General features: G+C 35.8%; 3 protein-coding genes and 1 pseudogene across 5 annotated transcripts in view; 2 read left to right on the plus strand and 2 right to left on the minus strand.

The window, feature by feature from the left end:
* Window positions 1–16,542, minus strand: part of LOC116564091 (serine/threonine-protein kinase TNNI3K) — a 324,743-nt gene extending 308,201 nt beyond the window's left edge. Inside the window, exon 1 of the mRNA XM_032297087.1 lies at window positions 16,450–16,542. The gene's annotated coding sequence lies outside the window, so the exon portion shown is untranslated. The remainder of the gene's footprint in view (window positions 1–16,449) is intronic.
* On the minus strand, window positions 10,026–19,305 carry FPGT (fucose-1-phosphate guanylyltransferase). 3 transcript variants are annotated; one of them, XM_032297088.1, is made up of 4 exons: window positions 19,149–19,305; window positions 17,722–17,889; window positions 16,450–16,542; window positions 10,026–13,811 (listed from the first exon to the last, which is right to left on the minus strand). In XM_032297088.1, exons 1-4 carry the CDS (start codon window positions 19,267–19,269, stop codon window positions 12,370–12,372), a joined length of 1,824 nt encoding a protein of 607 aa, XP_032152979.1. In that variant the 5' UTR covers window positions 19,270–19,305; the 3' UTR covers window positions 10,026–12,369. The 3 variants fall into 3 exon arrangements, with proteins under 3 accessions (XP_032152979.1, XP_032152980.1, XP_032152981.1); XM_032297090.1 differs by having other exon boundaries at window positions 12,828–12,994; XM_032297089.1 differs by lacking the exon at window positions 16,450–16,542 and having other exon boundaries at window positions 10,957–13,811.
* On the plus strand, window positions 19,268–23,396 carry LOC116564141 (annotated as a pseudogene).
* The window catches only part of LRRIQ3 (leucine rich repeats and IQ motif containing 3), a 144,318-nt gene continuing 137,460 nt past the window's right edge, over window positions 19,322–26,179 (plus strand). The window contains exon 1 of the mRNA XM_032297092.1: window positions 19,322–19,513. The gene's annotated coding sequence lies outside the window, so the exon portion shown is untranslated. The remainder of the gene's footprint in view (window positions 19,514–26,179) is intronic.

The raw sequence follows: 26,179 nt of genomic DNA on the forward strand, positions 1-26,179 counted from the left end.
ATATATATATATATATATACACACATATATATATATACATATGTTTGAGGAGAGAAGTGCCTGAAGAGCAGTATAAACCAGTGTTCTGTAAGTGGAAGAAATACACAAATTATATGTGAATTCATATTATGTTAAGGAAAGTGAGTGGTTTAAACAGAGGCATCATTTTATAAAAAATTACATAAAAATTTGCTTGTTGCAAGTCTGTTGGGATTACATTTGAGATGCAGTGTTCAATGCTGTACACATCTACCTCATTATCATGAAAGAAAGATCAAAGAAATAAAACTTTTCTTGGAAATGAAGAAATACATTATGAAATGTATTTGTCCTATCTAAAGAAAGTAATTGCACATATTCTCTGAGTGCTCCTTTAATAACTCCATTAAGTTTTCTTAGATATCATAACTGAATAGGTGGCATATTTTCACTTGTCATGAAGGCTTTTTTTCCTTTCCTTTAAATTTCAAAACACTTTCAAGTAACTTTCAGCACACCATTTCAGACTCACAATGCCCAGTGGCCCTTGCTGTTTATACATCTTGACTTTTCATCTAATGGAGATCACGGTGAGTTAATAGCAATGCTAGGAACAGAGCTAAAATGTTGTCTCATTTTTGTAGTGTTCTTTTGTTGAGCTTTATGCTTAACTAGAAAGTTATATTTTGTTTTTATGCAACAAAAATCTTTGAAGATTGTTTTATTGGTTTAGCTAATGTCTGACTATGGACTACAAAATGTGCATTTGCATATATATTTTGGTTGTTGCTGTTGTTTTTCTACTAAGAGACATGAAAAAAAGTTTATGCAGTATAGTTTACTCCATAACCACCTTCTTTTAGCTCTTCAAATCAGACTGATATAATAATGTCATATGTGGTGTCATTTCTGTACTGTATCAGTAAAAAGCCAGCTGTATACTGAACATTTAGCTCAGCACAAATAAGGATAAACTCTTGTAAAGACAAAAGTAACTACTCATGTCTAAACAAAAACATTTCCAAGAAATATGTGTTTTAATGAAACTATAAAATAAAGGATTAAACACTAGAGTTTTGAATTCTAACTTGTTTTTTCAGGTTCATAGTAAATAAACTTCTGTACAATATTTGTACTATGTTAATTCATTTGTGAAGTTTGTCTTTTCCAGTTCTCCCTTGTTTCAAATAAGCAAAATTATCACATAAATCACATAACCTTTAATTTACAGTGTTTCAATAGGAAGTGATCTCTGGGTAGACATTAATTATAACTGTTATTTGTTTCCCTATTTGTTACTATTCATCAATGTCTAAAGTCAACTTTGTCATTTGGTAGCCAAATACTAGGACTATCACTTCCATATTACACACACACACACACACACACACACACCACTTTCTCTCTCCTCTTCTTTGCAAAAATATTGTTAATCTTAATTTTGTCAGAGTTTTAATTTCTAAGGTACCTGCATATTTACGTAAATATGAAGTTATATGCATATTTATATAAACACTGTAAATTAATCAAGTTTAGACATTTTCCCAAGCCACTCTTACACTGCATGTGATTTCTGAAGTGAAGTGACACACTACACTTCAGATTGGGCTTCTCAGATCTCCCTATGCACTGAGCACTCTTACCCACCAAACTTTTATAAATGTTTTCTCCTGTCATAATATACTTCCCTCTTCACTCTTTCTCTTCCCATCTCTCCACAAAAAAACAGGCTAATTAGCACTCTTTCTTTAGGTTTCAGGGTAAATGTCACCTCCCCTAAGAGTTCTTTCCTCATCATGCAGCTTTTGTTAGTCTCTTTGAATGACTATTCAAAAGCCTGTACATATGGTAGCTCCAGCCGGGAATTATTGCAATTATTAATTTTTTCCTATCTTATCCTCAACTGAACTGCAAGAGCCCTGCGAGCAAGGGATAAAATATCCCTAGTGCGGATCAAAGTCCCTGGCACATAATTAACTTCAAATTGTTTTTGATAATTACAAGTCAGAGAGTGTCTAACACTGGCATATGTGTTCTACCTACTATAAAAGGTGACCTTTTTTTTTAAGGAAATTATGTAGGCTTGTTTCCTATTTCAAAAATATACATGAACATACCTTTTGTCTGCTTATGTTTATTCTGACCTCCTGTGTAAAAGATTTAACATGGTTTACTATCTCATAGCAGGCATCATGCTAAGTGTTGACTTGTCAACTCCATCATGTGGCTTATGTGATGTGGGATAAAAGGGATAAGAGTCTAAATGTTTTTTTTATTCCCCTTTTTCTTCTTCATAGGTTTAGGATTTTCATGATCATTACACTCCATGACTGTAACATCCATTATAAAAACATATCATCTACTAGTACTATCTCCTTAAATAATATAGCATACCCTCTACTAACTAAAATATGTCACTAGGGAAAATGTTGGATAAGTCAATAAAATAATACAGAATTACAGTTATGTTTCACATGAGTGAGAATAATGGACTGATTTTAAATGCTAAGTATAAAAGTCATAATTGCAAAAAAAATGAAGAACTAAAATAATAATGTTGTATACACAAACTATTTTAGGAAAATGCTTAAACCCAGAAATATAAGTGGATATTTCCTTATACAAGAAACATAAGTGGTATGAAGTAAGTTTTTGCCCTGAGGAATTCGCCAAAAGCATGCAGTCGGACTTAGGTTCCAAGGAATCAGAGGGTGGCCAAGGGTTTCTACAGGTCGAGAATTCTTAGAGAGTGTCTTTGACACATTAAGCTAAAGCCTCCCAAAAATGTGTCTTTGGATAAGGATCAACTAGAAGTAAATATGACCTCCTTTATTCCAAATCAAAGGAATTGTCCAGCAACTTGCCTTGCTGTTAAGCACAGCAGAAGAAATTAATTTAAAAAAGAAGAAAGGAAAAAAGAGAAGGAAAATAAAGTAAAATTAGGTTCTTGAGAAATTATTGCTACAATAATATTCACTATGGATTTATACCAAGCCTAGTAAGCCATAGAACCTCAGTCTTGAACTTAATCTAAGGTTGTTCTTAGGTGACAATGCCTCTCTGGTCTCCTGTTAGAAGCAAATGCAAAGCCGTTATAGGAGAGTCCATTCATCTTAGGGCACTGGAAACCTCTGCAAATACTTTGCTAAGGACAATGACTAACAGACAATCAAAGTCAATCAAAGATATCTAAGAAAGCATAGCTACATAATGCTCAAAAACAAGAATCAGAAGCATATCCATCCTGACTGCAGATAGTAGAATTACCAGATATGGTTTACCAAATAACAGTGATTACAACATTTGAAGGAAAACAGAGAAGATGGAGGGTGGGGACAGCAATGATGATACATGTCCAAAGAATAGGAAACTTTCAAAAGAGACATAGCAGATTTAAATAAAAGGAAAACTCCATAAATTAAAAAAGAAAAAAAATACTATTTTCATTTCTTCTCTCCCCAAATATGTTGGAGAAAAAAACTTTTAATGATTAAGTTATATTTTCATTTCAAATTCACATCTGTGATTTCAACCTGAAAATAAAAGTACTCCTAAAAAGACAACTTAACAAAAATGGTTAATACTTCATGTTGCACATTTGAATTTTTAGAGAACTAAGCAAATTATTAAGATGTTATGCTTGCTAAGTTAAATCCTCCTTTTTCTCAAATGCTAGTCATTCTTGCTAAACACTTCCTTATTTCAGATTCCTGATATTTTAGAGACTAATAGAAAATAACTAAATTGAGTCTGCTTAGTAATTCTTGAACATACATAGAGTCATGGTTCAGTGCAAAATATAGTTAGCACTGGATACCTGTTATTGCTTGATTCCTTTCTGAAACAAACTTATTAGGAGTCTCTGCTATGATGACGGTATATTTTGTGCATTTCTTGGAATAAATAATGTACAGGAATCATTCAAATGCATATTCAGTGGGAAGCCATCTGGCTTCATGTGAATTTATGAATATTTTAGCTTGCTCAGCTAGTCAAAAGTAAAATCTGGCACTAGGGATTATCATGTAGATTTGTGACAGTATTACAGAAAAAAAAAAAGCTTCTGTAAATCAATGACTGACATATCTACTAAAGTATAGTTTCTTCTTGGATTCAGTACATTTAAAATATGTACAATATTGCATGATTAGTTTGGAAGTCATAATTCAACTTGAATTAAAACATAACAATGTATCATTAAAATAGTTGCATATAGAAATTGAATCTTGGAATTGAGTTGGACTTTATAATGTTATTGTGGTGGACACTGTGATGGGACCCATATCACTTCTTCAGTGAAGGGCTTGTTACCTCAGCTACTGGGAGTGCTGTCAGTAAACAGCTTTCATTGGTCAGTGCCTTTCACAGATTGTCTCATTCATAAAGAGATATCTTGTCCATTGTATACTTTATCAACTGGGCAACTGAGAAAAGATGATTGATGTGCGGTATAAATCCTGGCCAATCAGGTTCAACTTGGGAAATACTGAAGTGCTATTCTAGTAACCAGAGCTCCTCTTGGGATTAGCCAATTAAGGATGTCTTTGAGACTGCATCTCGGCTTCACTGTCTTCTGCTCTGTTTTGCTCTCTCCCCTTCCTTGTACAAGTATTAATGCCACAGACCAGCCTTAAAAACATTGCGCATTCTAAAGTACATCTCAGATTCTGGTTTTCAGGAAACCTGACCCACAGTCATTATCTAATGCTGTTACTAGTGGACAGTGAACCAGTTCTTGGCATTTTCAACAAATAATTGGACAAATGCACATGGCGAGGAAAGAATGAAGAAATGTATTCAAAATGAAAGTACACTCTGCAGTGTGGGAGTGGGCCCAAGCATAGGGGCTCAAGGATGCCATTACAGAATTTTTTGGGGTTTAAATTGGTGAAGGGTTTCCATTGGTTACTTGGTGTATGGCCTTTATAAATGGAGAGAATGAATTAAAGTTACAAAGTCATTTACTCTGCATACGCCCTATGGAAAGGATATTTCCTGTCATAGCTTAAGTGTGAATCTGCCTTATGTTCCCTGCCTCCAGACCCTATTTTCCTGCCTCAATCCTACCTCTTATCTAAAATAAGAACTTCTTAAGAAAACTCTTGCTAAATTGTCTTTTGGACTTTTTACTTAAGCCTATTATCTCATAAGAAAATGTACTCAATTATTGGACAAAGTTCTTTATAATGTTGTATATAAAGTTTCTTTTTTGTAGCATCTGGAACAATATAAAATCAACTTGATAATCCTACTGGTTTTCTCATTAATGAATTAAATTCTGACCTATGTTCACAATTTATAGATTCATATTTTAACAATTTGAGTTATAGTTTGATGAGAAATACAGATTTGAGAATTGATAACACATAGATGCTATGAGAATGGATTCCAAAGGAGTGAATGTGGATAAAGAAATTAAAACACAAATATCTGTGAGCTTCTAATGATATTAAATGAGGAAGATGAGGAGAAATCAGTTAAAGAGACTTGAAAAAAGTGACCAATAAGTTAGAAAAAGAACCAGTAATGGGGAATTCCTTGAATCCAGGTAAAGAATGCAAGTCAAAGAAGTAATCAATTGAGATAAATGCTGTTTAAAGGGCAAGAAGATGAGGGCAAGAATGACCACAGTTTAGCAAAATTGAGAGTGCTATAAATCTTCAGAACAACTTTAATCGAGTAGTGGTGATGAAGAAGGGTACTAAAAGCCCGAATTGGGTTGAAGAGTGAATAGGAAGATGGGAACTGAAGAATGGAAGAATAGACACCGTATTCTAAAAATTTTAGTGTAAGGCAAGGAAAGAAAGTCATACCTGAAAGAAGTGTAATCAAGAGGTTTTTTTTTGATTGGAAAGATCACAGAGTATTTGTGTACTGATGAGAATAATTCGTTAAAGATGGGAAACTAATGACACAAGAGAAAGAAGAGATAAATGCTATATGTCTATCATATAGACAATGTGTGCATATATCATAAGGGGATGGAAGAAATTGGTCTGAGAAAGAGAAAAAAGCTAGGGATAATTTTGGCTCATAAAAAAATAGCTAGTGAAGAAATTCCTGGTGATGAGGAACCAATGGACTTCTAAGAACAATTATTACCTAATGCTGTGTTTTCATTCCTCTTATACGTACGCTTCTGTTTCCTTCCAGCACCTTCCTCCACAGCTCCAATGATTCAGAGAAATTTGCTACACATAAAATGTGTGTGAAAGGGCTTTCTCTAGAGGGATACGGTAATGTCATAAATCTGGGAGCAAGTTTGAGACTCACATAGTGAAAAATAGGTGCTCACCTCATAGAATTGTGAGAAAATCACATGCAAGCCCAAACAGAACTAACTTACCAGAAATGGAGCTTACAACCCAAAGAAATTATGAAGATATGTGATCTCCAGAAATTTCACAGATACTTGAGAGAAGTTTTTGAAATCTGCGGGGTTTAGAATAGAGGTTCAACTAATGTTTCCTACATCTAAAGGGAAAGCAAAATTCTAGCTGATATCTGATTGCACATAGCAAATATGTAAAAGGTAAAAAACAACAATGTGGGTGGTAAAGAGATTGCAGACTATCTCCAGGCAAAATTTCATGGAGAAAATAAAATGTAGAATGTTAGAAAGTAGTATGAATCTTTGTCCTAAAAGGTCATCTTCAGAGGAGCAAAATGGGATGCAAAAACAGTACCAAATTAGTGAAACAGGTCGAGATGGCCACAGTATTCCTTTTCCTTTCAATGTCTCATATACTTCAATGCCAATCTTTTAAAATCTTTCCTTTGCAGACTTTCTGCAACTTCGCCTTCATGTGCATTTATAAAAGTCAGATCATTATTATTACTGCATTCAATAAGGTGTTGTGGGATGTAAAAAGAAAAAAAAAAACTATTGCATTAGTCTAGAAAACAGTGGTAGCTCAGTAAGTTGAAAGAGGTGGATGGATTTTGGTTGTGTTTTTGATATACAAACTTCAGTTGTTGAAAAACAGGATGAAGAGAATGAGGGGGAAGCACTGAGGAGTCTTGGAAAATTTCTTGTTTTTGCCAATTTGGTGAATGGCTATGTCATTTATCTAGATGAAAAATATTCTCTTAGTAGATAGAGAGATCAGAGCTCTCCAAATGGAGATGTCTATTCAATTTTTTCCAGTAAGGGAGAGATATGAAGCAGGAAGGTAAACATCTGAATCTAGAATTCAGTGTTGGGTATGTTATGATGGCTAGAACAACTTTGGTTTCATTGTAGATGAAACTAGACTGATTATATCCTGATGAAATAATATGGCTAACAGAAGTATTGTTTTTATTTTTATTTATTTTTATGTTATGGAAAATTGCAGCATGATTGTAGTCTGGAGACACATAATCGAAGACACAAGAAATATGGCTGATTTTGTTAATTGCTTCTTCTCACTGAACTCATGGTACATATTTCTTTTGTATTTAACCATCAGATGTTGCAACAAGTAAAAAAGAATTACTCTAAAACTTTCTCCTTCCTTCCTCATAGGCTAGCTTCCAGAGACAGCTGTTGATTGGACTGGATAATGCTTAATTAGAAGCTCTATCAATTTTAATCAGTTATAATGAGTGATGATCTTTCTTATTCAATTTCATTAAAGATTGATCCTAGTGAATTTTTAATTTATGACGTCAGTGTGCCTGTACATTTAAAATCTGCACTTGGGCCACTTGTTATAATCATAATTATTTCTTTGTGTAGTCCAAGTTTTCTAGTTCTAGAAATATTTGAAACTTCTCTAAAGAACAGCATATTGATGGACATAATTTACTTTCTCAAATCTCAAGGCTAAAAATAATAGGAAAGAACCCACTCACGTAAAACTTCATTAAGCAGTGCAACATTTCTAAACCTACAAACGAAACGAACACTTACTTGATTTTGACATAGTTGTATTTTAAAAGATTTTTCGCCTCAAGATGTAAATGCTTTAATTCTATTCTGGGCAATGTGACACTCTCCTACAAGGAAGTGGTAAATTAAAACTCACTTGAACCATCTGAATGTGCTGCAGAGAGAAAAGAGTGGATACTGGTAAGAAAAGAAATTTAAAAAAATCATTCACATGTGCAGATTACTTAGCCACGATGTGTTGGTTGTAACGAAGATTTTAAAAAGCATTTAAGGAGGCTGGGGATTCAGTAACACATCATAAGCATATCAGTAACACATCATAAGCCAGTGGCCAAAGAATATAGACATTTTAGTTTAGATTGTTTCAGAAATGCACTGAAGCACAATTGAAGGAGTATAATTCTGGCACAGATAGCTAGTAAATGACACTAGCAGATGGATTGCCCTAGTCTACAGCAATCAGAAATGAATTGCTCTGTCTGAATGGTTGAAATTTATTTGTGCGATGGCTAAGAGATCCCTGCAGCCAGAGGCTTCAAAAAGATAGACTATTTGTCCAAGCAGCCCAAAATAACATATTAACTCTGTTAGTTTCAATCAGTTACTTGTATGAACAATAACGCTCTTGGGATGAACATCTTTAGACATAAGTGTCAATCACCAAGCTGCTTTGCAGTTAGTTGATAATAGTGACTCATTCACAGGCATCTTCCCTCTACACCCCCAATCCCCCAAAGCTGCTGATATTCCTACTTCCAATACAGTATGAAAATCAGCAGCTTTTATTATTCCATTTCCCCAAATATTAGCCTGACCCAAAGCTGTCATCCACTAAACTACAGCCAAATTGGCAAGTTGAATGATGTGGCAAGTTCGGTTTGTTGTGGCTCATGTAGACAGCTCTTCCAGGGACAGAACTGGTATTTTTCAATCAACTGGTATAACTAGCCTTTCATTATGTATAAAAAAAACCTAAGCAGAAGTTCCTGTATATACAGATAAATGGGAGCATTAAGAACACTATTATGTTACAGAATTTGGCACACTAGTATTAGAAGAAGGGAAATATGACAAAGTTCAATGCAAGAAATGTTAATAATACAATTTTACTAAGTTTTAGAAGTTGTGTTCCTTAACCTCAATAGTCTTTGTTTAAACAAAATTTTAGAGGCACAGAAGACTCAAGTTAACTAAGTAGATAATGGTTATTATTTTTCTTGCACTTAACAAATTTAAAAGGTCTTTAACAATTTAGTTCTTAACACAGATGAAGACTTGATTTAGATGAACAAGAAAAAGAGTATCTGAAATCCTTCAGCTGGTTTTAGCTACTAATGACAGTTTTCACTTCTCTCCATTGTAATTCTGCTAGGCTATATTGAGGTGCCTTAATCCTGAGCCTCCAAAGTGCTCAAGTCCAGATGGCCTCATGGACCATGTAAACGGAAACTGATTTTGTGTAGTTTACTTAAAAGCTGTATGTGACAGCAGGCGGTTATGATTTTGGCTTTATTGCTAAATTTGGTAACCTTAACACTATTACTGTGTAGCTACAGAAGATGACTAGATCATCACAGGTTGTGGGAATTAATTCTGGATTCATGCCATCAAACTTTTGAACAATTTTAGAGTATCATTTGGATTTTTAAAGCTTTATTTCAACCGAGTACACACTGATACATATCCTTTATTTCTGTTTTGCTTAGAGAATAAATGCCTAAGGCAAAAGATTATTACTGTTGAATTTTTCTCATGCCCTTGTTGTTAGTAATTAACTCATCAAAAGTTTATGGACTATAGTTACAAACAATAGCAGGCTTTTACACACCTGAGTATATGTAAGTGTCAAGATTTTATAAAAATGAAAATTATACAGGGAGACAAAATGTTTAATTTTAAACTTATATATGCAGGTCTTATTTTTTTATTGCTGATAAAATTCAGATAAAAACTAATCTTTATTGGCAGACTAAACGAAAAGCCTGAAAAATGAAGATTGTCACAAAATTTAGTCACTTCTTATCAAAATACACTTCTCCCCTATCATCATGTACACTATATTCAGGGATTAAATTTAAGAGTGACTTACTTTTTTTTTGCCTAGGTCCTTTTATTAAAACACACACTTAGGTTAGAATCATTTCCTAATTCATCTTTTTTTCTCCACATTTCAACATGCCAGAAAATGGAATATGCCTTACAAATGTTAGTATAATAGCTATTAGCCTGGCAGTAATAGTCACAGAGTTGTTACCTGCTCACATGTGAACTTGGTCATATCTGTGTTTATGACTGTCACTTCAGTTGAATAAGGTACACTATTTGTGGTACATTTCTACACACCAAGCAATACATCTCAAAGCAAGAGACATTCATAAGTTCTTTGAGCAAAACCACTTCAAAGCAACTAGAATCCATGCATTGTGCAGGATTATGATTAAAATTCAGATTAAGCAAAACACAGTATTGAGCAATTAATAAACGTAACATCCTCTGAAAGATCTATAAGTAAATGTTAAACAACAGCTACCATATAGTTTCTCTAAAAAGAACCTTGAAAAAGAAAAATAAAATAAACACAAAAATGCCATAATTGAGGACTTCAGACAGGTCGCTTCTGGTTTACCAAATAATAATTTTCATATTAATGTGTTAATTTTCATATTAACATCAATATGTCAGAAATCTTTCTGACTTTGAATAGAATCACAGGTCCTACGTTCAAAGGACCTGCGATTAAAATAAAGCAAAAGCAAAACTGAGTTTTGTCAAATAGAAGGGTATCAAAACTTGCAGGAGTGCGGGCTTGGTAAAAAAATAATTCAGACAGTAGTTTTAGAGCACTCAGGAAATGCAGCCTTACCAGCAGCTCTGAAAGCACAGAAGATGGTACTAGATGGACATATGCATATCGTTAACTCTGAGTTGAAAGTGCTGCAGGACAACTTCAATGTGAAGCTGTAGAAATGTTTTGATGATATCTCAATATTTCACTTTTTTATTATTTTATATGTATATGCAAGAGGGTTAAATAAAATATTTAAAACATCTAAAAGAGATCTCAAATAAATATGAAAATATCAAGTAACAAAGAAAGTACTGTATCATATTTTATTGTGTTTTTCTTAATGGAACATAAAATAATGTGATTCTTTTAACTGGTGGCACTTCAGATTTGGTAAAACTAAAATTTTGAACATTTAATGAATGACAAACACATAACATCCTCTGAAAAATCTGCAAGTAAATCAATTATTTATATACAATAGCTACCATATATTTGTATCTTCTCCTTGGGAAAAACCTTGAAAAAAAAAAAAAAACATGCACACAAAGTATCATAACTGAAGGTTATAAACCAGTTACTTCTAGTTTGGCAATTTTTATACTGACATGTTAACATACAAATAAAAGTAGCACAGACTAGTTATTTCATTTAAAAAAAACACGCTGACAAATCTTTATTACACTTTAGTATGAAGACTTTTCACTTATGTGCTTATACCAATATAGAAACACATAACTTGAGATTTCAGCCAATTTTTTATTTTCTTGAAAGTGTTTATTGTCTGTGCATTATCTCAGTTTTTCCATTTTTCTGCCTGCCTCTTGATGTCTGCATTTGGGCCAATTATTTGCTTCTCAGCAACACCAGTGTGTGGACAAAAAATAAGATGAAAAGTAAAGTCAGTTAATTTGGTAATTTAAATTTTGTTAGAAGCACTGATAGGAGATAATGAAAGCGATGTCCATGGTGAAATTATATGATTACTGATGAATCTCAATGATTACTACCACTTTCCCCACAGATAAACTGAGTTTTGTGTGCATTTGTGTGTGTTTTGCTATGGAATGGAACATACGGGAAAATTTTAAAGATACACAAACACATGTTCAAGGGTATCACACATGTGTACTTTTAGTTTCATTTTGATAAAATCAATGAGATACAAATTTTATCATCAATTTCAGAGGTCTTTGTATCTAGCTATTTATCAACTAAAATAATCACAATATATTCGGCACTGAGTCAATTTGTCAGCTATGGATTTGTTTCTGAATAAGCATTTTTTCCGTATTCCTACAGTACTCTGAAGACCCTATAGTATGACATTTTTATTAGTCAAAATAGAATTACAGTTGAGGAGAGAATTGCCAATGAATACTTACAACTTTATTGGATCAAAAGCCTCAAAAAAGATGGAAAAATTCTCCAAAGGTATGCTTAGAAAATTACCTTTTAAACTAATTATGTGAAAAAACAATGCTCCATAAATCCATCATTATTAAAAACTAAAACAATGATATACATCCAAAAAAGTATCACTTTTCTCAACTTAGTCTTGAAATAGTCTTCATCAAATATGATTTATATATACTTTTGTGCTATTAACATTATCTACAGCAATTATGTTAAGACAATTTTCATTAATTAAGTTCAGTGAAACAGCCTACAGAAAATACCTATCTCTGGAATGTAACTCAAAAAGGCAAAGTGTACAATGTTTTAAATATCTCTAAATCAAATTGCTTTTTAAACTGACTTCTAGAAAAATTTGCTCCCTGTAAGTTATCATATCCCCTACATCTTTGTAGATAAGCATTTCTTCAATGGACAACAGCCTATAACTATTCAGGCTGAATGCTGACTTGTTCTTAACAGCATTTAACATCCTTAGGGATGTTGTAACTGAATCACTCAAAGAAGAACAAACTGGGAAAATGCGTGCAGTCCACAAACTCAGACACGTCTTATTACCAGAGAACAGTTCCTCTGTAACTTTAAGATTCCAAACATCTAAGCATGACAGAAAACAGACTCCAAAGAATTGAAGTAACTTTATATCTGACAATGTTTTCACACTCTTTTTCAAGTTGTCTTGCACTCCAAATGCCATGGTGGAATACTTTAAGCATCTATTCATCTTCAAGCTTAAGGAACACACAAAAGAATATGCAGGCAGCGGAGCTTTTGTTATGACGTGGGAACCACTAATAATGCAGTTCTCCCCAACTGAAACATCAGGCCCCAATCTAGAATACTCCACAACTGAGCCAGGTGCCACAGAACATGTCGAATCCAGTATGCTTTGAATGATACAGGATGTTTTGCCAGAGCATTCTGGTGTATCTGGAAAGATACTAAAAGTTATGGACTGTAAGCCGAGCTCTGACTTTAAACTGTTATCGGAGGTAAAGTAAAACAAATATTCTTCAGTTGTTCCAATGTGATAAAATTTGGAGTTATTAAGAACAACAACATTTAGTGATGTTCCTTTAAGAAGATGAAATATTCTCTGCCTCATTTCTACCAACTCTGACCCTTCTTTAACGACATTTGATGTGTTTCTGGTGTACTCCACAGTTGCTCCAGGTCCCAAAGCCTGTAGAAAGTCACCATAGGCATCTATTTCACAGCTCAGTGTGCCTATTTTTTCATAAAAACCAAGTAATATTTTTGCTGATTTATGATCCATATAAAATAGGCTATCTGTATAGACATAGTCAGAGTCTAATTTAAGATCAGCAGTGTCACCCCCAGCAAAGTCCTGTTGACAAAAATGTCCAGATCTACACACAGCATTAAATTGATACATCTTTTCTATGCTGGGCTTATGAAGGAAACGATGACAAGATCTGTATTCAAGGTCTCTATGTTCTAAATCATCAAAAGGCTCTAAGACAAATACTCCATGTGTGGTACCTATCATCAAACTAGAAGGATGAGCTAAAGCAGTAAAGCCAGGTTTGTCAAATCTAATAAACTCAAATTCTCCAATACTATACAGTTCAATATCATCTGCACAGGTAACCAGAATTCCAGGATTCATATGTGAGGGGAAATCAATGTACATGGCTAGTTTTAATTCTAGCATCTGATAAATAGGGTTACCAAGAGGTAAAGCAGTGAAAATTTTTCCCAGAGCACTTGCATTTGGAAGTCGTTGACTGTAGCCACCTACAAAATTAAAACATAATAACCATTTAAAAACTGTGGTATTGTTTATAAATTTTCAAACCCCAGGGGCATCAGTTACAAATCAAAATATCTCTAAAGATATTTAATATACACCATGTGTTAGTGCAAATCAGGAAAGAATAATGAACTCTAGATTAAAAGTTCAAAGAGAAATTCTCTTGTTGCCATTTGATATGACATGATTTTAAAAACTCTAGGTCACGAAAAAAATTTAAGTATACTGCAGAGCCAATGAAATGTTTTGAATTAAATGTATAACGAATAAAAAGGACAGCAGCCAAAACATGATGTTGTACCTACATTTTTTTTTTTTTTTTCTGAGACCGAGTCTCACTCTGTCACCTAGGCTGGAGTCCAGTGGCACAATCTCGGCTCACTGCAACCTCCACCTCCTGGGTTCAAGTGAGTCTCCTGAGTAACTGAGATTACAGGTACCCACCACCACACCTGGCTAATTTTTGTATTTTTAGTAGAGACGAGGTTTCACCATGTTGGCCAGGCTGGTCTTGAACTCCTGACCTCAGGTGATGCACCTGCCTGGGCCTCCCAAAGGGCTGGGATTACAAGTGTAAGCCACCATGCCCAGCCTGTATCTATTTAAACAACAAATGTCAATCCTGTTTAGGCTTCTAATTAAGAATCCACTTCACAGAAAATAAAAGTTATAGAAAACTAATATGTTACAGTCATTTGCTTCTTTACAACATTTTGCTTAATGATGGACAGAACATACAATGGTTGTCCCATAAGATTATAACAGAGCTGAAAAATTCCCATCACCTAGTGATGTTGTAGCCACTGTAATGTCCTAGCACAATGCACTACTCAAGTGTTTGTGGTAATGCTGGTATAAACAAACCTACTGTGCTGCCAGTTTACTAAAGTATAGCATATATAATTATGGATTGTACCCAATACTTGGTAATAAATGACTATGTTACTGGTTTATGTATTTACTATTTTATACTTCTGATTGTTATTTTAGAATAAATTCATATGATACAAATAAAAAAAAAAAAAAAAAAAAAAAAAAACCTAAGCATAAAATGGCCTCAGGCAGGTCCTTCTGGAAATATTCCAGAAGAAGGCATTGTTATCATAGGAGATGACAGCTCCTGAACTCTAATAGGGCAATAGAGGTAGAAGAGAGTGATACTGATGATTCTGACCCAGTGTCAGCCTAGGCTAATGTGTTTGTGTCTTCCTTTCTAACCAAAGTTTTAAAAAGTGAAAATAAAAACAACAAAATAAACCCTAACGTTCAGCTGCATAGTGTTTGTGTGTTAAGCTAAGTGTTATTATAATAGAGTCAAAAAGTTAAAAAAAAATTAAAAAGTTTATAAAGTAAAAATGTTATAGTAAGTTAATTTATTACTGAAGATCAATAATATATGCAAAGTACTTGGCACATGGTACATTGTTCAACAAAAGAGAGCTAATAACTTTCTATTTTTTCTTTTTCCAAAGACCAGCCAATAGTAAAATTTAGCACTAAGAATTATCTATTTCCAAAAAATAAAAACAATTATCTAACTATGCATTTCCTGATATCTAACTTAATTTTTACTAAACTGATAATAATAATAATTCTCATAAATAAAATTGTCAATGTGATCTTTTTACAAATTTTTAGTCTTAAAACCAGAACTTGGATGCTCTACTTTGACATCACCTTTAAAAAGAATCATTGTTTTATATGTAAATCATTAAGAGTTAGAAAGTGCCTTGGAAGCCATGTAGATGAATGATTCTAAAACACCTGTCCCTGGACTGGTGTCAATTCATGACAGTTTTCATTAGTCCCTTAACATATAGAGAAAAATAACAAAGGTTTTCATGTAACCAAAATTTCATACGACTAAATGTATTCAATTTAAAAGGCTATCTTTATTCTGAGACTATGTCCTTCCTAGTTTTCTGTTTTAAAATGTCTTCTACTGTGTGATTTTTCCCATATATATTTACTTGTCCACTCCTTATCTTGTCACATTTCCCTTTTATTTTTAAACATTGTGGCCTTTGGCTACCAATAATCACACAAAAATGCAAGATAGAAAGTACCAGGAAAAGTCAAGTAATGATAGTGTTAAACCAGCCTTCTCCCAAAGCAAGCATCTCCACTAAGGGAGGAAGAGCGTTCGGAAAAATAGCTAACACATGCTAGGCTTAATACCAATGATGGGTTGATAGGCGCAGCAAACAACCATAACACACGTTTACCTATGCAACAAAGCTGCACACGTATCCCAGAACTTAAAATTAAAATTAAAATTAAAAGAAAAATCTCCACTAAAGCATTCCTGAAAACTATTCATATTTGAATGGGTCCTGTGTTAGGGAAATAATTTTCTGTGCATACAAAAACAAAACAATATTCATAAAAAGTTGATGATATATGTGATCTACAATTTTAAGGGTAAAATTTGTGAAAATCACTATACTACTTACAACCTACAAAAATCATGAAAATCAGGAAATATTTGTTTTCAAAGCAGAATAACTTCAAAGATTTTTTTAAAAAGTAGAAGCAAAGTATTTGCAAGAAAGAAAAAAGTCTCTAAAGTATTAAAGGTGTAAAACTCAAAAGAAAATGTAAATTAGTAAATTATAACTTTACCAGAGTGAATTAATAGGATGGTAAAAGAATTCCATTTATCTCCATATAGCTTTTCCAAACATTGAAGGGCACAAAGTGTTGATCCTCCATTTCCTTAAAAATAAAGTTAAAAAGCACAATTTATTTCATAGAAACCTACTAAAAGTGTCATGACGGTAAATTTAAGTGTCATATAACTTTAAAGATTTGGCTTTCAGCAATAATTAGACAGATACCAAAGGTATTGCCAATAGAACAAAATTAAAATCATCTCATAGTAAACAACCAATCAATAAATTAGCAATGAAACCCAGACAGCAACCTTCAGTAATAAATGATGAGGTCATATTCTCCTGAAAATAGTAATTATAAGAAAGAATAAATTACAAAATCTGCAACACTAGAAGACTGATAAGTATAAACATTCAGAGTTACAAATCACAAAGCCCATTTAAATAATTCTCCCAAATGACACAATCAAAAACACAAGTTAGAGTTCCTTTTGAAAAAAGATTTTTAGAACTTGGATTACAAAATATATATATATATATATATATATATATATATATTAAATATAACTACCACATTAGTTATCCTAGGGCAGTTACTTAACTCTAGGTACCTCAGATTCTCATCTATGGAAATAATAAGAGTACTGACCTCATAGTTGCAAGGATAAAATAAAAATAACATTCGATAATTAGAATAACGCTAATGTCATATGCAGATATCCTATCTCTGGTATCAAGGTGCCTCAACTTTTAGTAGAAAGCACCTTGAAGCACATAGAAAATAGCCTTCAGAAAAAGAGCATTTATTTCTATTTGTAACAGAAGGTCAAAGGGCAAAGTTGAACTAAACTAGGGTTTTCAAATATATGTTTAATGATATTTAAACCATGTGACAGTGTTATTTTGCATTCTGCATTATATCTCCAAAAGGCCAGGAGTATTTTGCCCCCATTTGCTTTCTTCGTGTAAACTGCTGGAAAAACTGTGGAGCTGGGAGGATTTTAAGGGCTCCACTGATAAGGTCCAAAAGAATATTCCTACCTGAGTAGTGTAAATTGCATTAAAACTAAAAAAAATTATCTTTTAAGTAACATTCTAGAAGTTTTTCAAGGTAAGTCATAATGGGTAAGAAGAGTTGATATGCCCTGTTCTACAAATTTTAAAGTATGTAAAGTTGTAGGTAGAGATATGCAGCTTGTAAAGTGTAAGCCACAGAAAAGCTTTTCTTCAATGATTATTCTGCTTAGGGCATATATTATAAACCTGACCATAAATCGCGTACCAATTTTGGCTCCAGCAGGATCTACAAAAACGTGATATTGAACTCCAAGTGGTAACTCCTTTCTTTTCAGCTTTTCGGACAGCTGTTGATTGTAAGCAAGTTCCTGTTTTTCATCAGCTGCTGTTATTGCAACTATGTCCCAGAATTCTCCAGGTGCTACCACTTTGCCTATTTGGAAAAAGCAAGGAAATGAGGACAAAAATTATCAGAATTTTCTAGCTGTCACAGGTTTGCCTATTTAGAAAGACGAAAAAGAAGGTAACATTTATTATCATCTTCCAAATGTATCTTTGGCTTTTGAGAGCTAGGGAATAATTAGTGGTACATTAGTATAAATCAAAATGGCTATAATAAAGACTGCTCACAAGTTCTTTTCTTTTTTTCACTCTCTTTTGATCATTCCCTCCTTTTATGGTCTACAATCCCATTTATTTATAAATTCTGAAAGACATAATTTTTCTTGATTAAGAGAGCTAATTTCACTTGCCAAAGACTATTACCAGTTTTGCAAATCAATTTTTATATATCAGGGCCATTTAGTGCTAGGTGATTAAGAAAGACACAACCCAAAGATCCATTCCATCAATGCTGCTATTTATAAATGTAGGTACTTTATTTTCTATTACTTTAAGATGAACCATGCAAACTTACATAGGCTGTTAGAATATAATATAAAATTCTGAGAAGGTCCCAACTCTCTAATGACCTCTTTAAAAGACAGTCTGCACTTTTGGTAGACGGTTGGAATCTCTTTATTGATAAACAAAATGATTAAGTGTTTTAATTAGTTAACAAACAGAACGTGTCAGCTAGAATCTAATAGTCGTGAACATTTTACCGTTTTCCAAGTATTAGTCCCAGTATTTGTTAGTCACTGCATCAAAAGTCTAATCACTTTTATTAGACAGTTGTACAGGGATTAAGTGGCATAGCCAATTTTCTGATGACAAATTTCTCCCTTTTAATTTTTAATCCATAATTCTTCCATGTTCTGTTCCTACCTCAACGAGTGCTTACATTACAGGAGTAGGTGAAGGTAATGTAAACCAGGAAGTAGACAGGGATTTGGGATCTACTCATAAATGTCTAAATACTGTGCTTCAGATCTTTTAGATTTACTTAAAGTTAACTTTTGTTAACGAGCTAACCAATGCATAACTTCACTAGTCAGATTTTCTTTAGTCTTCTTCCTTCGCCCTTATTTAATATCCACACTACGAAGAATAAAGTAAGCAACAAGTATAATGTCAAGCAGGGACAGTGAGAAGAATAAAAAACTCAAAAGGATTATTAGCTAGCTACTTCTGAGCCAGTCACAGGCCTGCAGATGAGAAGCAGACGGGAAGTGACAGTCCAACAAAACTCCTGGCACGCAAAGCACCCTCCCTCTCCATTGCCCGGGAGAACTCAGGTTCCTTCTTTGGTACCTCTCAGCTCGGAAAACCTCCGCAATTTTCGCTGGGTGGCTTCTCTCAGCGATACTTCCGGAGGGTCCCGAGCAGCTGCCATAGCCCAACCTTCCCACAGCCCGCGCCGCAGAGCACGCATGCGCCCTGGGGAGCTCCTCGGTACGGTTGTTTCTGACCCGCCCCTTCCGTGCGTCGCTCACGCAACCACGCCCCTAGAGCGCCTTGGTCGGCACTCGGGAAACCTTGATGGGGTGAAGCTGGATTTTGTCGTGTTTCTCTAGCAATTATCTCAGGAGCGGATGGCCACCCAGCGATTTGTCTGACTGTGTTGGGCCTGGGCCGCTTGTTTCCAACTGTTAAGGGCTTGCAGCCCAGTAGACCCGGTGAGTGGTTCGGGTTGGGTAACAAAATTGTTAGAACCGACCCGCTGAGGAACAATCTAGCTTCCCAACTTTCATATCAAAGGCGATTCGTCCTAACTGGTGGTTTGTTTCAGCTCGGGAGCAGCTCCCCAGGAGATCCTGATAGAAGATTTTCTCCATCTCTCCCCTTTTCCCCACCACCCCAGGTCATGTAGAGCCATCTGCCCCCAACCCTGGGTCATGATACCTATACAGTCTGACTGTTTAAAATCTCTGTTCTTTTTAAGAACATTAAGTTTGTGGTTCCTAGAGAGTGAGCCACCACACCCCTCTGTTTATTCTTAGTAGGGTGCCCACGACAATCTCCCAGGTAGTGATTTTGGAAGTTGTATAAAACTCAATCCGCAACCAGGCTCGAAACATTTTTGGTATTTTGGTTTCTTTTCTGTCATTCTTTTGTATATGCAGATTAATCTAGAATGTTCAATAACATTCTAAGGAATAAGTCAGCCTTATTAGGTGTGTTTTTGGAAACTATGTAGAGGTGTTCTTGTTGTAGAACACCAAGTTTATTAGTTTTACAGATTGATCGCTTCATCTTTACACAGAGGAAAATGAATCAGAGAGAATAGTGACCAGTCAAGGTATCACAATTAGTAAGTAATAAAAGATTTAAGAATTATATTTCAATCCCAAACCCAGAACTTGTGCTATTTCACCATACCGTTTGGTTTTTTTGAGAATTGTGTTTATCAACGTCTTCATTAGGCATGTAGGCATTCAGGGCACCATAAACTCTTCTCATAAATTTACTTAGTTTTTCTTTTCAGATTTGTTATTCAATCCTGTTCTAGTAGTGGAAGCATTTGGGTAAAATGGCAGATTAGATTACTCTTTTATAGTTTTATCATTTAAAACTTTTTATTAATAAAAAAAGTACCTTATTGAAGAACATTTAGAAAATACAGAGACTTGAGTGAGAGTAAGCAAAGGAGAAAGTAGCAAGAGAAGATCAGAAAGGAACAAGGGGCCACAGAAAGAATTTTGGTTTTTACTCTTGAGGGAAACAAAGCCGTTGCAGGGTTATGAAGTGACTTGCCTTAGGTTTAAAGAGATCACTCAGAGATACGAGAATTGTGTGTGTGTGTGTGTGTGTGCACATTTAGTTTTGTATACATTTTTTTATGTGTGTACACATTTAGTTTTTTTGTGTACATGTATAGTTTTTTTATTGTGTACACATACGATTTTTTTTGTGTGTACACATTTAGTTTTATTGTAACAAAGCACTTTTAACGTTTAAAACTGAGCATCATCTTTCCAGTGAAACAAAAAGAAAATTTAAAAATAAACAGGAACAAAATTACAATAGAGAATGTCAATTCCAAGTAAGATCCTGCAGGTTCTGCTGATTCTCCCATTGAGTGGCAGGGCTCAAGTCATCATTAGGAGAGAATTTATTTTAAAAGTGTCATCTTAAACTGCAAGGATATCTGTCAGATGTCACAATTAAACATGCCAAAAGAGAAGCCATGTTGTCAAAATGCCCACTTACCCACCCAAACATCTCAAACCCACCCTTTGCTGACCTTCTATAACACAGTTTTTTAAGTTTTTTTTTCTTTTTTTAAACAAGAGAAAGTAGACAGATACATGTTGGTAAATGCTAACTGTCCATATTCACATAGAGACACAGTGTACTCTCTGAGCCCAATATACAGAGAAAGGAGGAAAAAAGCTAGAATCCTATGCGCTATTACACAGGGGCCTACCACCCTCCAGCTTCCAGCAGAACGAAAGGAGCAGGTTTCTCTTTTTTCCCACAGAGCTCGGTGGTGGTGATTCCATACAGTTTTTGTTAAGTCAGGAAGAGGTAAAATGAATTTCAAACAGAAAGGGGTAGAGACTCTTTTCCCATTGTATCCTGCTTAACATATTTCCCCCAAAATAAGTTGGGAACCATGGTGTAGAGAAAAGAAACCTCAAAAACAGGGTGACTGAGCACAAGAGGGAAGGAAAAAAAAAAAAAAAAAAAAAAAAAGAAAATTTACCCCAGGCCCAGGGAGAAAATTTAAAAAAAAGAAGGTTGGAATCCATCAGTGTTCTGTTAGTCATCTTCGCCTTCATCCTCCTCTCCTTCCTCCCCTTCATCATCATCTTCATCTTCTTCACCTTCATCCTCATCCCCTTCTTTGCAAACCCCAAAGGCTCATTCTCTGCCACGGGCTTTCAGCGAAGGTTCTTCCACCAGGACCAGTCCCCTGTGGGGGACCTCACAGCTGAGGACATCGAGAAGGCCCGGCAGGCCAAGGCTCGCCCAGAGAACAAGCAGCGCAAACAGATGCTCAGCGAGCATGCTCGGGAGCGGAAGGTGCCCGTGACAAGGATTGGGCGGCTGGCCAATTTCGTAGGTCTGGCCGTGGGTCTGGGTTTTGGGGCACTGGCAGAAGTTGCCAAGAAGAGCCTGCGCTCCGAGGACCCCTCAGGGAAGAAGGCTGTGCTGGATTCCAGTCCCTTTCTGTCTGAGGCCAATGCTAAACGCATCGTATGCATGGAGCATCCAGGACAACGCCTTCATCAGCCCCCACCTGGCCAAGATCTTCGAGCCGGTGCGGCAGAGTGCGGACTTCATGCGATTGAAACAGATGATGAAAACTCTCAACCATGACCTGGGCCCCAACTGGCGGGACAAGCTGGAGTACTTTGAGGAGCGGCCCTTCGCCGCCACGTCCATTGGGCAGGTGCACCTGGCCTGCATGAAGAGCGGTCGAGAGGTGGCCATGAAGATCCAGTACCCTGGTGTGGCCCAGAGCATCAACAGCGACGTCAACAACCTCATGGCCGTGCTGAACATGAGCAACATGCTTCCAGAAGGCCTGTTCCCCTAGCACCTGATCGATGTGCTGAGGCGGGAGCTGGGGCTGGAGTGTGACTACCAGTGGGAGGCTGCCTGCACCCGCAAGTTCAGGGAGCTACTGAAGGGCCACCCCTTCTTCTACGTGCCTGAGATCGTGGACGAGCTCTGCAGCCCACACGTGCTGACCACAGAGCTGGTGTCCGGCTTCCCCTTGGACCAGGCCGAAGGGCTCAGCCAGGAGATTAGAAATGAGATCTGTTACAACATCCTGGTTCTGTGCTTGAGGGAGCTGTTCGAGTTCCACTTCATGCAGACAGACCCCAACTGGTCCAGCTTCTTCTGTGACCCCCCAGCAGCACAAGGTGGCTCTTTTGGACTTTGGGGCAACACAGGAATATGACAGGTCCTTCACCGACCTCTACATTCAGATCATCAGGGCTGCTGCCGACAGGGACAGGGAGACTGTGCGGGCAAAATCCATAGAGATGAAGTTCCTCACCGGCTACGAAGTTAAGGTCATGGAAGACGCCCACTTGGATGCCATCCTCATCCTGGGGGAGGCCTTCACCTCCGATGAGCCCTTTGATTTTGGCACCCAGAGCACCACCGAGAAGATCCACAACCTGATTCCCGTCATGTTGAGACATGGTCTTGTCCCCCCGCCTGAGGAGACCTACTCCCTGCACAGGAAGATGGGGGGGCTCCTTCCTCATTTGCTCCAAGCTAAAGGCCGGCTTCCCCTGCAAGGCCATGTTCGAAGAGGCCTATAGCAACTAACCGCAGGAGGCAAGCCCAGCAGTAGGGCTGGGGCCCAGGCCAGCTCCGAGGGTACTCTGTCCTTCAGACAGGCCAAAAACCCGTAGGGAGGTGGTGGTGATGCTCTGTTTAACTCCTTTGCCCAGTTAGAAGGGGTGGCTGGTTCTCCTGGGAGGCAGGGGCCACCTGGAGCCCTGGAGCCATGTGTTCCACAGTTCCCGTCACTGAATGGTTGTAGGGTGAGAAGTACAGGAGTGAAGATGAAGCCCCCCCAAAAAAAAAATCGATTATAATGGGGGATGGCGGAAAGACAGAGGCAGGGAGACTTGTTTAGAGGCTACTGCAATAAAGCAGGTGAGAGTTGGTGAAAGCTTGGCCAGGATGGTAGCAGGATGGTGAGAGGTTGGTCAGATTCTGGATATATTTTTTAAGACAAAAACAATAAAATGTACTGATGGAATTAATGGGTGTGGAGTTTAAGAGAAAAAGAGGAGTCAAAGATGACTGCCTTGGGATGGACTGGTCATCAATTGAGATGGGTGGGTTTCTGACTGAGGAAGGTTGTTGGGGTAATAGAGTCCAGAATTTGATTTTGGACACGTGAAATAAACAGACATATGTGTATGCAGTGAATATGTAATGGAAGTTTGTGTGTGTATGTGTCTATATGCATTATACATGTGAGTCCAGAATTCAGGAGAGAGGTCTGGGCTAGAGATGTAATTTTGAGAATTGTCAGCAAGTAGATAGAATTAATTTTAACGGTTGAACTAGGTGAGGTCCCAAGGGAATGAAGGTCAGCAGAGCCTATATGTTTGTGGTATGTACATTCTAATAAGGTGAAATAAACAAGGAAGAAGTAACCAAATAAAAAATCCAATGATAACAACCATGAGGAGACAAACAGAGTGATGTGTCAGATTCTATCATATAGAATATTAAATAGAATATTTCTTGGCTCTGAGAAGGTATTATACAGAATATTAAATATAATATTTCTTGGATCTGGGAAGGATGACCATATAAATGGGACATTATTTTTTCTCAATGACTATATTATGCAATCAAAGTTTGCTGGAATAAATATACCATATTATCAGTCATGGCTTCTGTTCCCTACTTTTCTCAAATTTCCATTAAGATTTTTTTTTAAGTAAAAAAATTAAAAAAACACCATATATATGAGCGAGAGTAAATTTCCTTGGAAGTTGATTGTTGGGGGCAGAGAAAGTCTAGGGATTTTATTTAAGTTCATATTCAATATAATAAAATAGTATGATATGGTAATGTTTAACATCTTAAGCTACCAGAGTATTATTTTATTAGAGTATTTGCCACAGAGTTTTTCCAGATATTTACCAGAACATTATTTTACCAGAGTAAATTATATCAGTCCAGCAAAGCTTTAAGCCCATTAATTCTGTACAAATCAAACACCCAGGAAATAATCTGTTTAGTTTTGGATTCCATATTTTTAAAAAGACATTGAACAAACTAAACTATAATAAATTGAAAAATTATATTCTGTGGAGGCATTTGGGCTTTACATTTCTTGGAGGAGAGTAGAGAGTATCTGAAGAGCTGCCATAAGGAAGAATGATATAGATTTTTTTTTTTAAACAACTTTCTTGAAGTACAGGTTTAGAACATTTTCATCCCTCCATTAAAATGCCTTCCATTTACAGTTAATGCCAGTTACATTTTTTTATTACTACTGGCATAACTATGACTGTTGTGTGGAAATTATAGAGCAGCATGTTTTAATTTCCCCCCCCCTCTTTATATGAAGGAGTTGAAGCCAAAGGAATAGGGTCCTGGATTATATACTGTGGAGTTCACTATGCATGCTGTGGTCAAGACAAGCTAAGGCTGTATTTATTTCCAGTGCTCGTACTTCATGGCCCTGTTTAACCACTTGCTTTCTCCTGCTACTCTTCCTGACATACAGAAAAAACAAAAATTCTCTTTTTACAGTTTGTTTTATTTGAATTTATTTACTCAGCTAGGCTGCTCTCAACTTGCTTCTTAAATATATATATTTTTTCTCACTATGCCCTGTTGAAGGAACCCTTACACCCCTCAGCTTTCTGTAGTGCAGGGAAACATTCTCCCACCCCTGAATTTATATTATACTTCCTTCCTTAGTATTCTGTAGATTTTTTTTCCAAATGGAATTCCCTGCTAGTGTAATCAAAATCTACTTTGTCCAAATATCAGCATGAGGTTTCATGGAGGGGAAAGGGACAGAGAGAGGGCAAGTGCTTGAAGAATATAAATTAGTAGATTCAAGAACTAAATTTTAATTAATGTAACTCAATATTTATGACACTTAAGAGAAAGGTATTAATGGCTTAATATTAGGAGATCCAAAATCTGTTGTATGAAAGCTAACCAAGGAGTAAAGTTTGGGGCTAGAAGAAATATTTGTTATGCTAATTTCCTTATTAAGAAGTGATTTCTGTGCAGATTATTTTCTGTGAATATTTTGATTAACTTTGGTTGTTTAATATCCATTTTCTGGCTCATTACCTTTTAGATTTTTTAGGTTTATGCTTTTGCATTATACAAGTTGGAATAAAAATAGAAGTTGAAAAATGGTGCCTCACAAAAGCTTTTTTTTCTGAACAGAAGTATATAGCCTTCTAAAATTTAAAAAGCCAATACATTTAAGGAAAAGTAATCATAATTTGTCATTTGCAAGCATAGAGAATATGATGCCATGAAAATATAATGTTTTGAGCTATCAAGGTTATTTATATTAACTCATAAATGCACTATATTCTATGTTCATTTTCTAGGACACATGTACTGGTCAGACTGTTCTACTAGACTCCTTATTTTTTTTTTGAAAATATATTTCTTTCTGTGATATAAAATCATGGCAATTTCTTAATATTTTTAAAGACAGGATTTTTACTTTTAGAGACAACCTGTCACCCAGGTTGGGTTGCAGTGGCAGATAGCTCACTCCTGGATTCTAGCATTCTCTTGTCTTGGCCTCTCAAAGTTCTGGGATTACAACATGAGTCACTGCACTGGCCCATAGCAATTCTTTGTCGAAACAGTATTTACTT

Source organism: Sapajus apella, unplaced genomic scaffold, assembly GCF_009761245.1.
Source record: "Sapajus apella isolate SASKATOON/1434 unplaced genomic scaffold, GSC_monkey_1.0 scaffold36, whole genome shotgun sequence".
In the NCBI taxonomy this organism is placed as follows: domain Eukaryota; kingdom Metazoa; phylum Chordata; class Mammalia; order Primates; family Cebidae; genus Sapajus; species Sapajus apella.

Coding starts and splice junctions, on each gene's coding strand:
- FPGT (XM_032297088.1), bottom strand. CDS start 19,269: ATGCGTGCTCTGCGGCGCGGGCTGTGGGAAGGTTGGGCTATGGCAGCT. Junction 16,543..17,721: donor TCCTGCTGGAGCCAAAATTG/GTACGCGATTTA, acceptor TTTATTTTTAAG/GAAATGGAGGATCAACACTT. Junction 13,812..16,449: donor CATCCTATTAATTCACTCTG/GTAAAGTTATAA, acceptor TTAATTTTGTAG/GTGGCTACAGTCAACGACTT.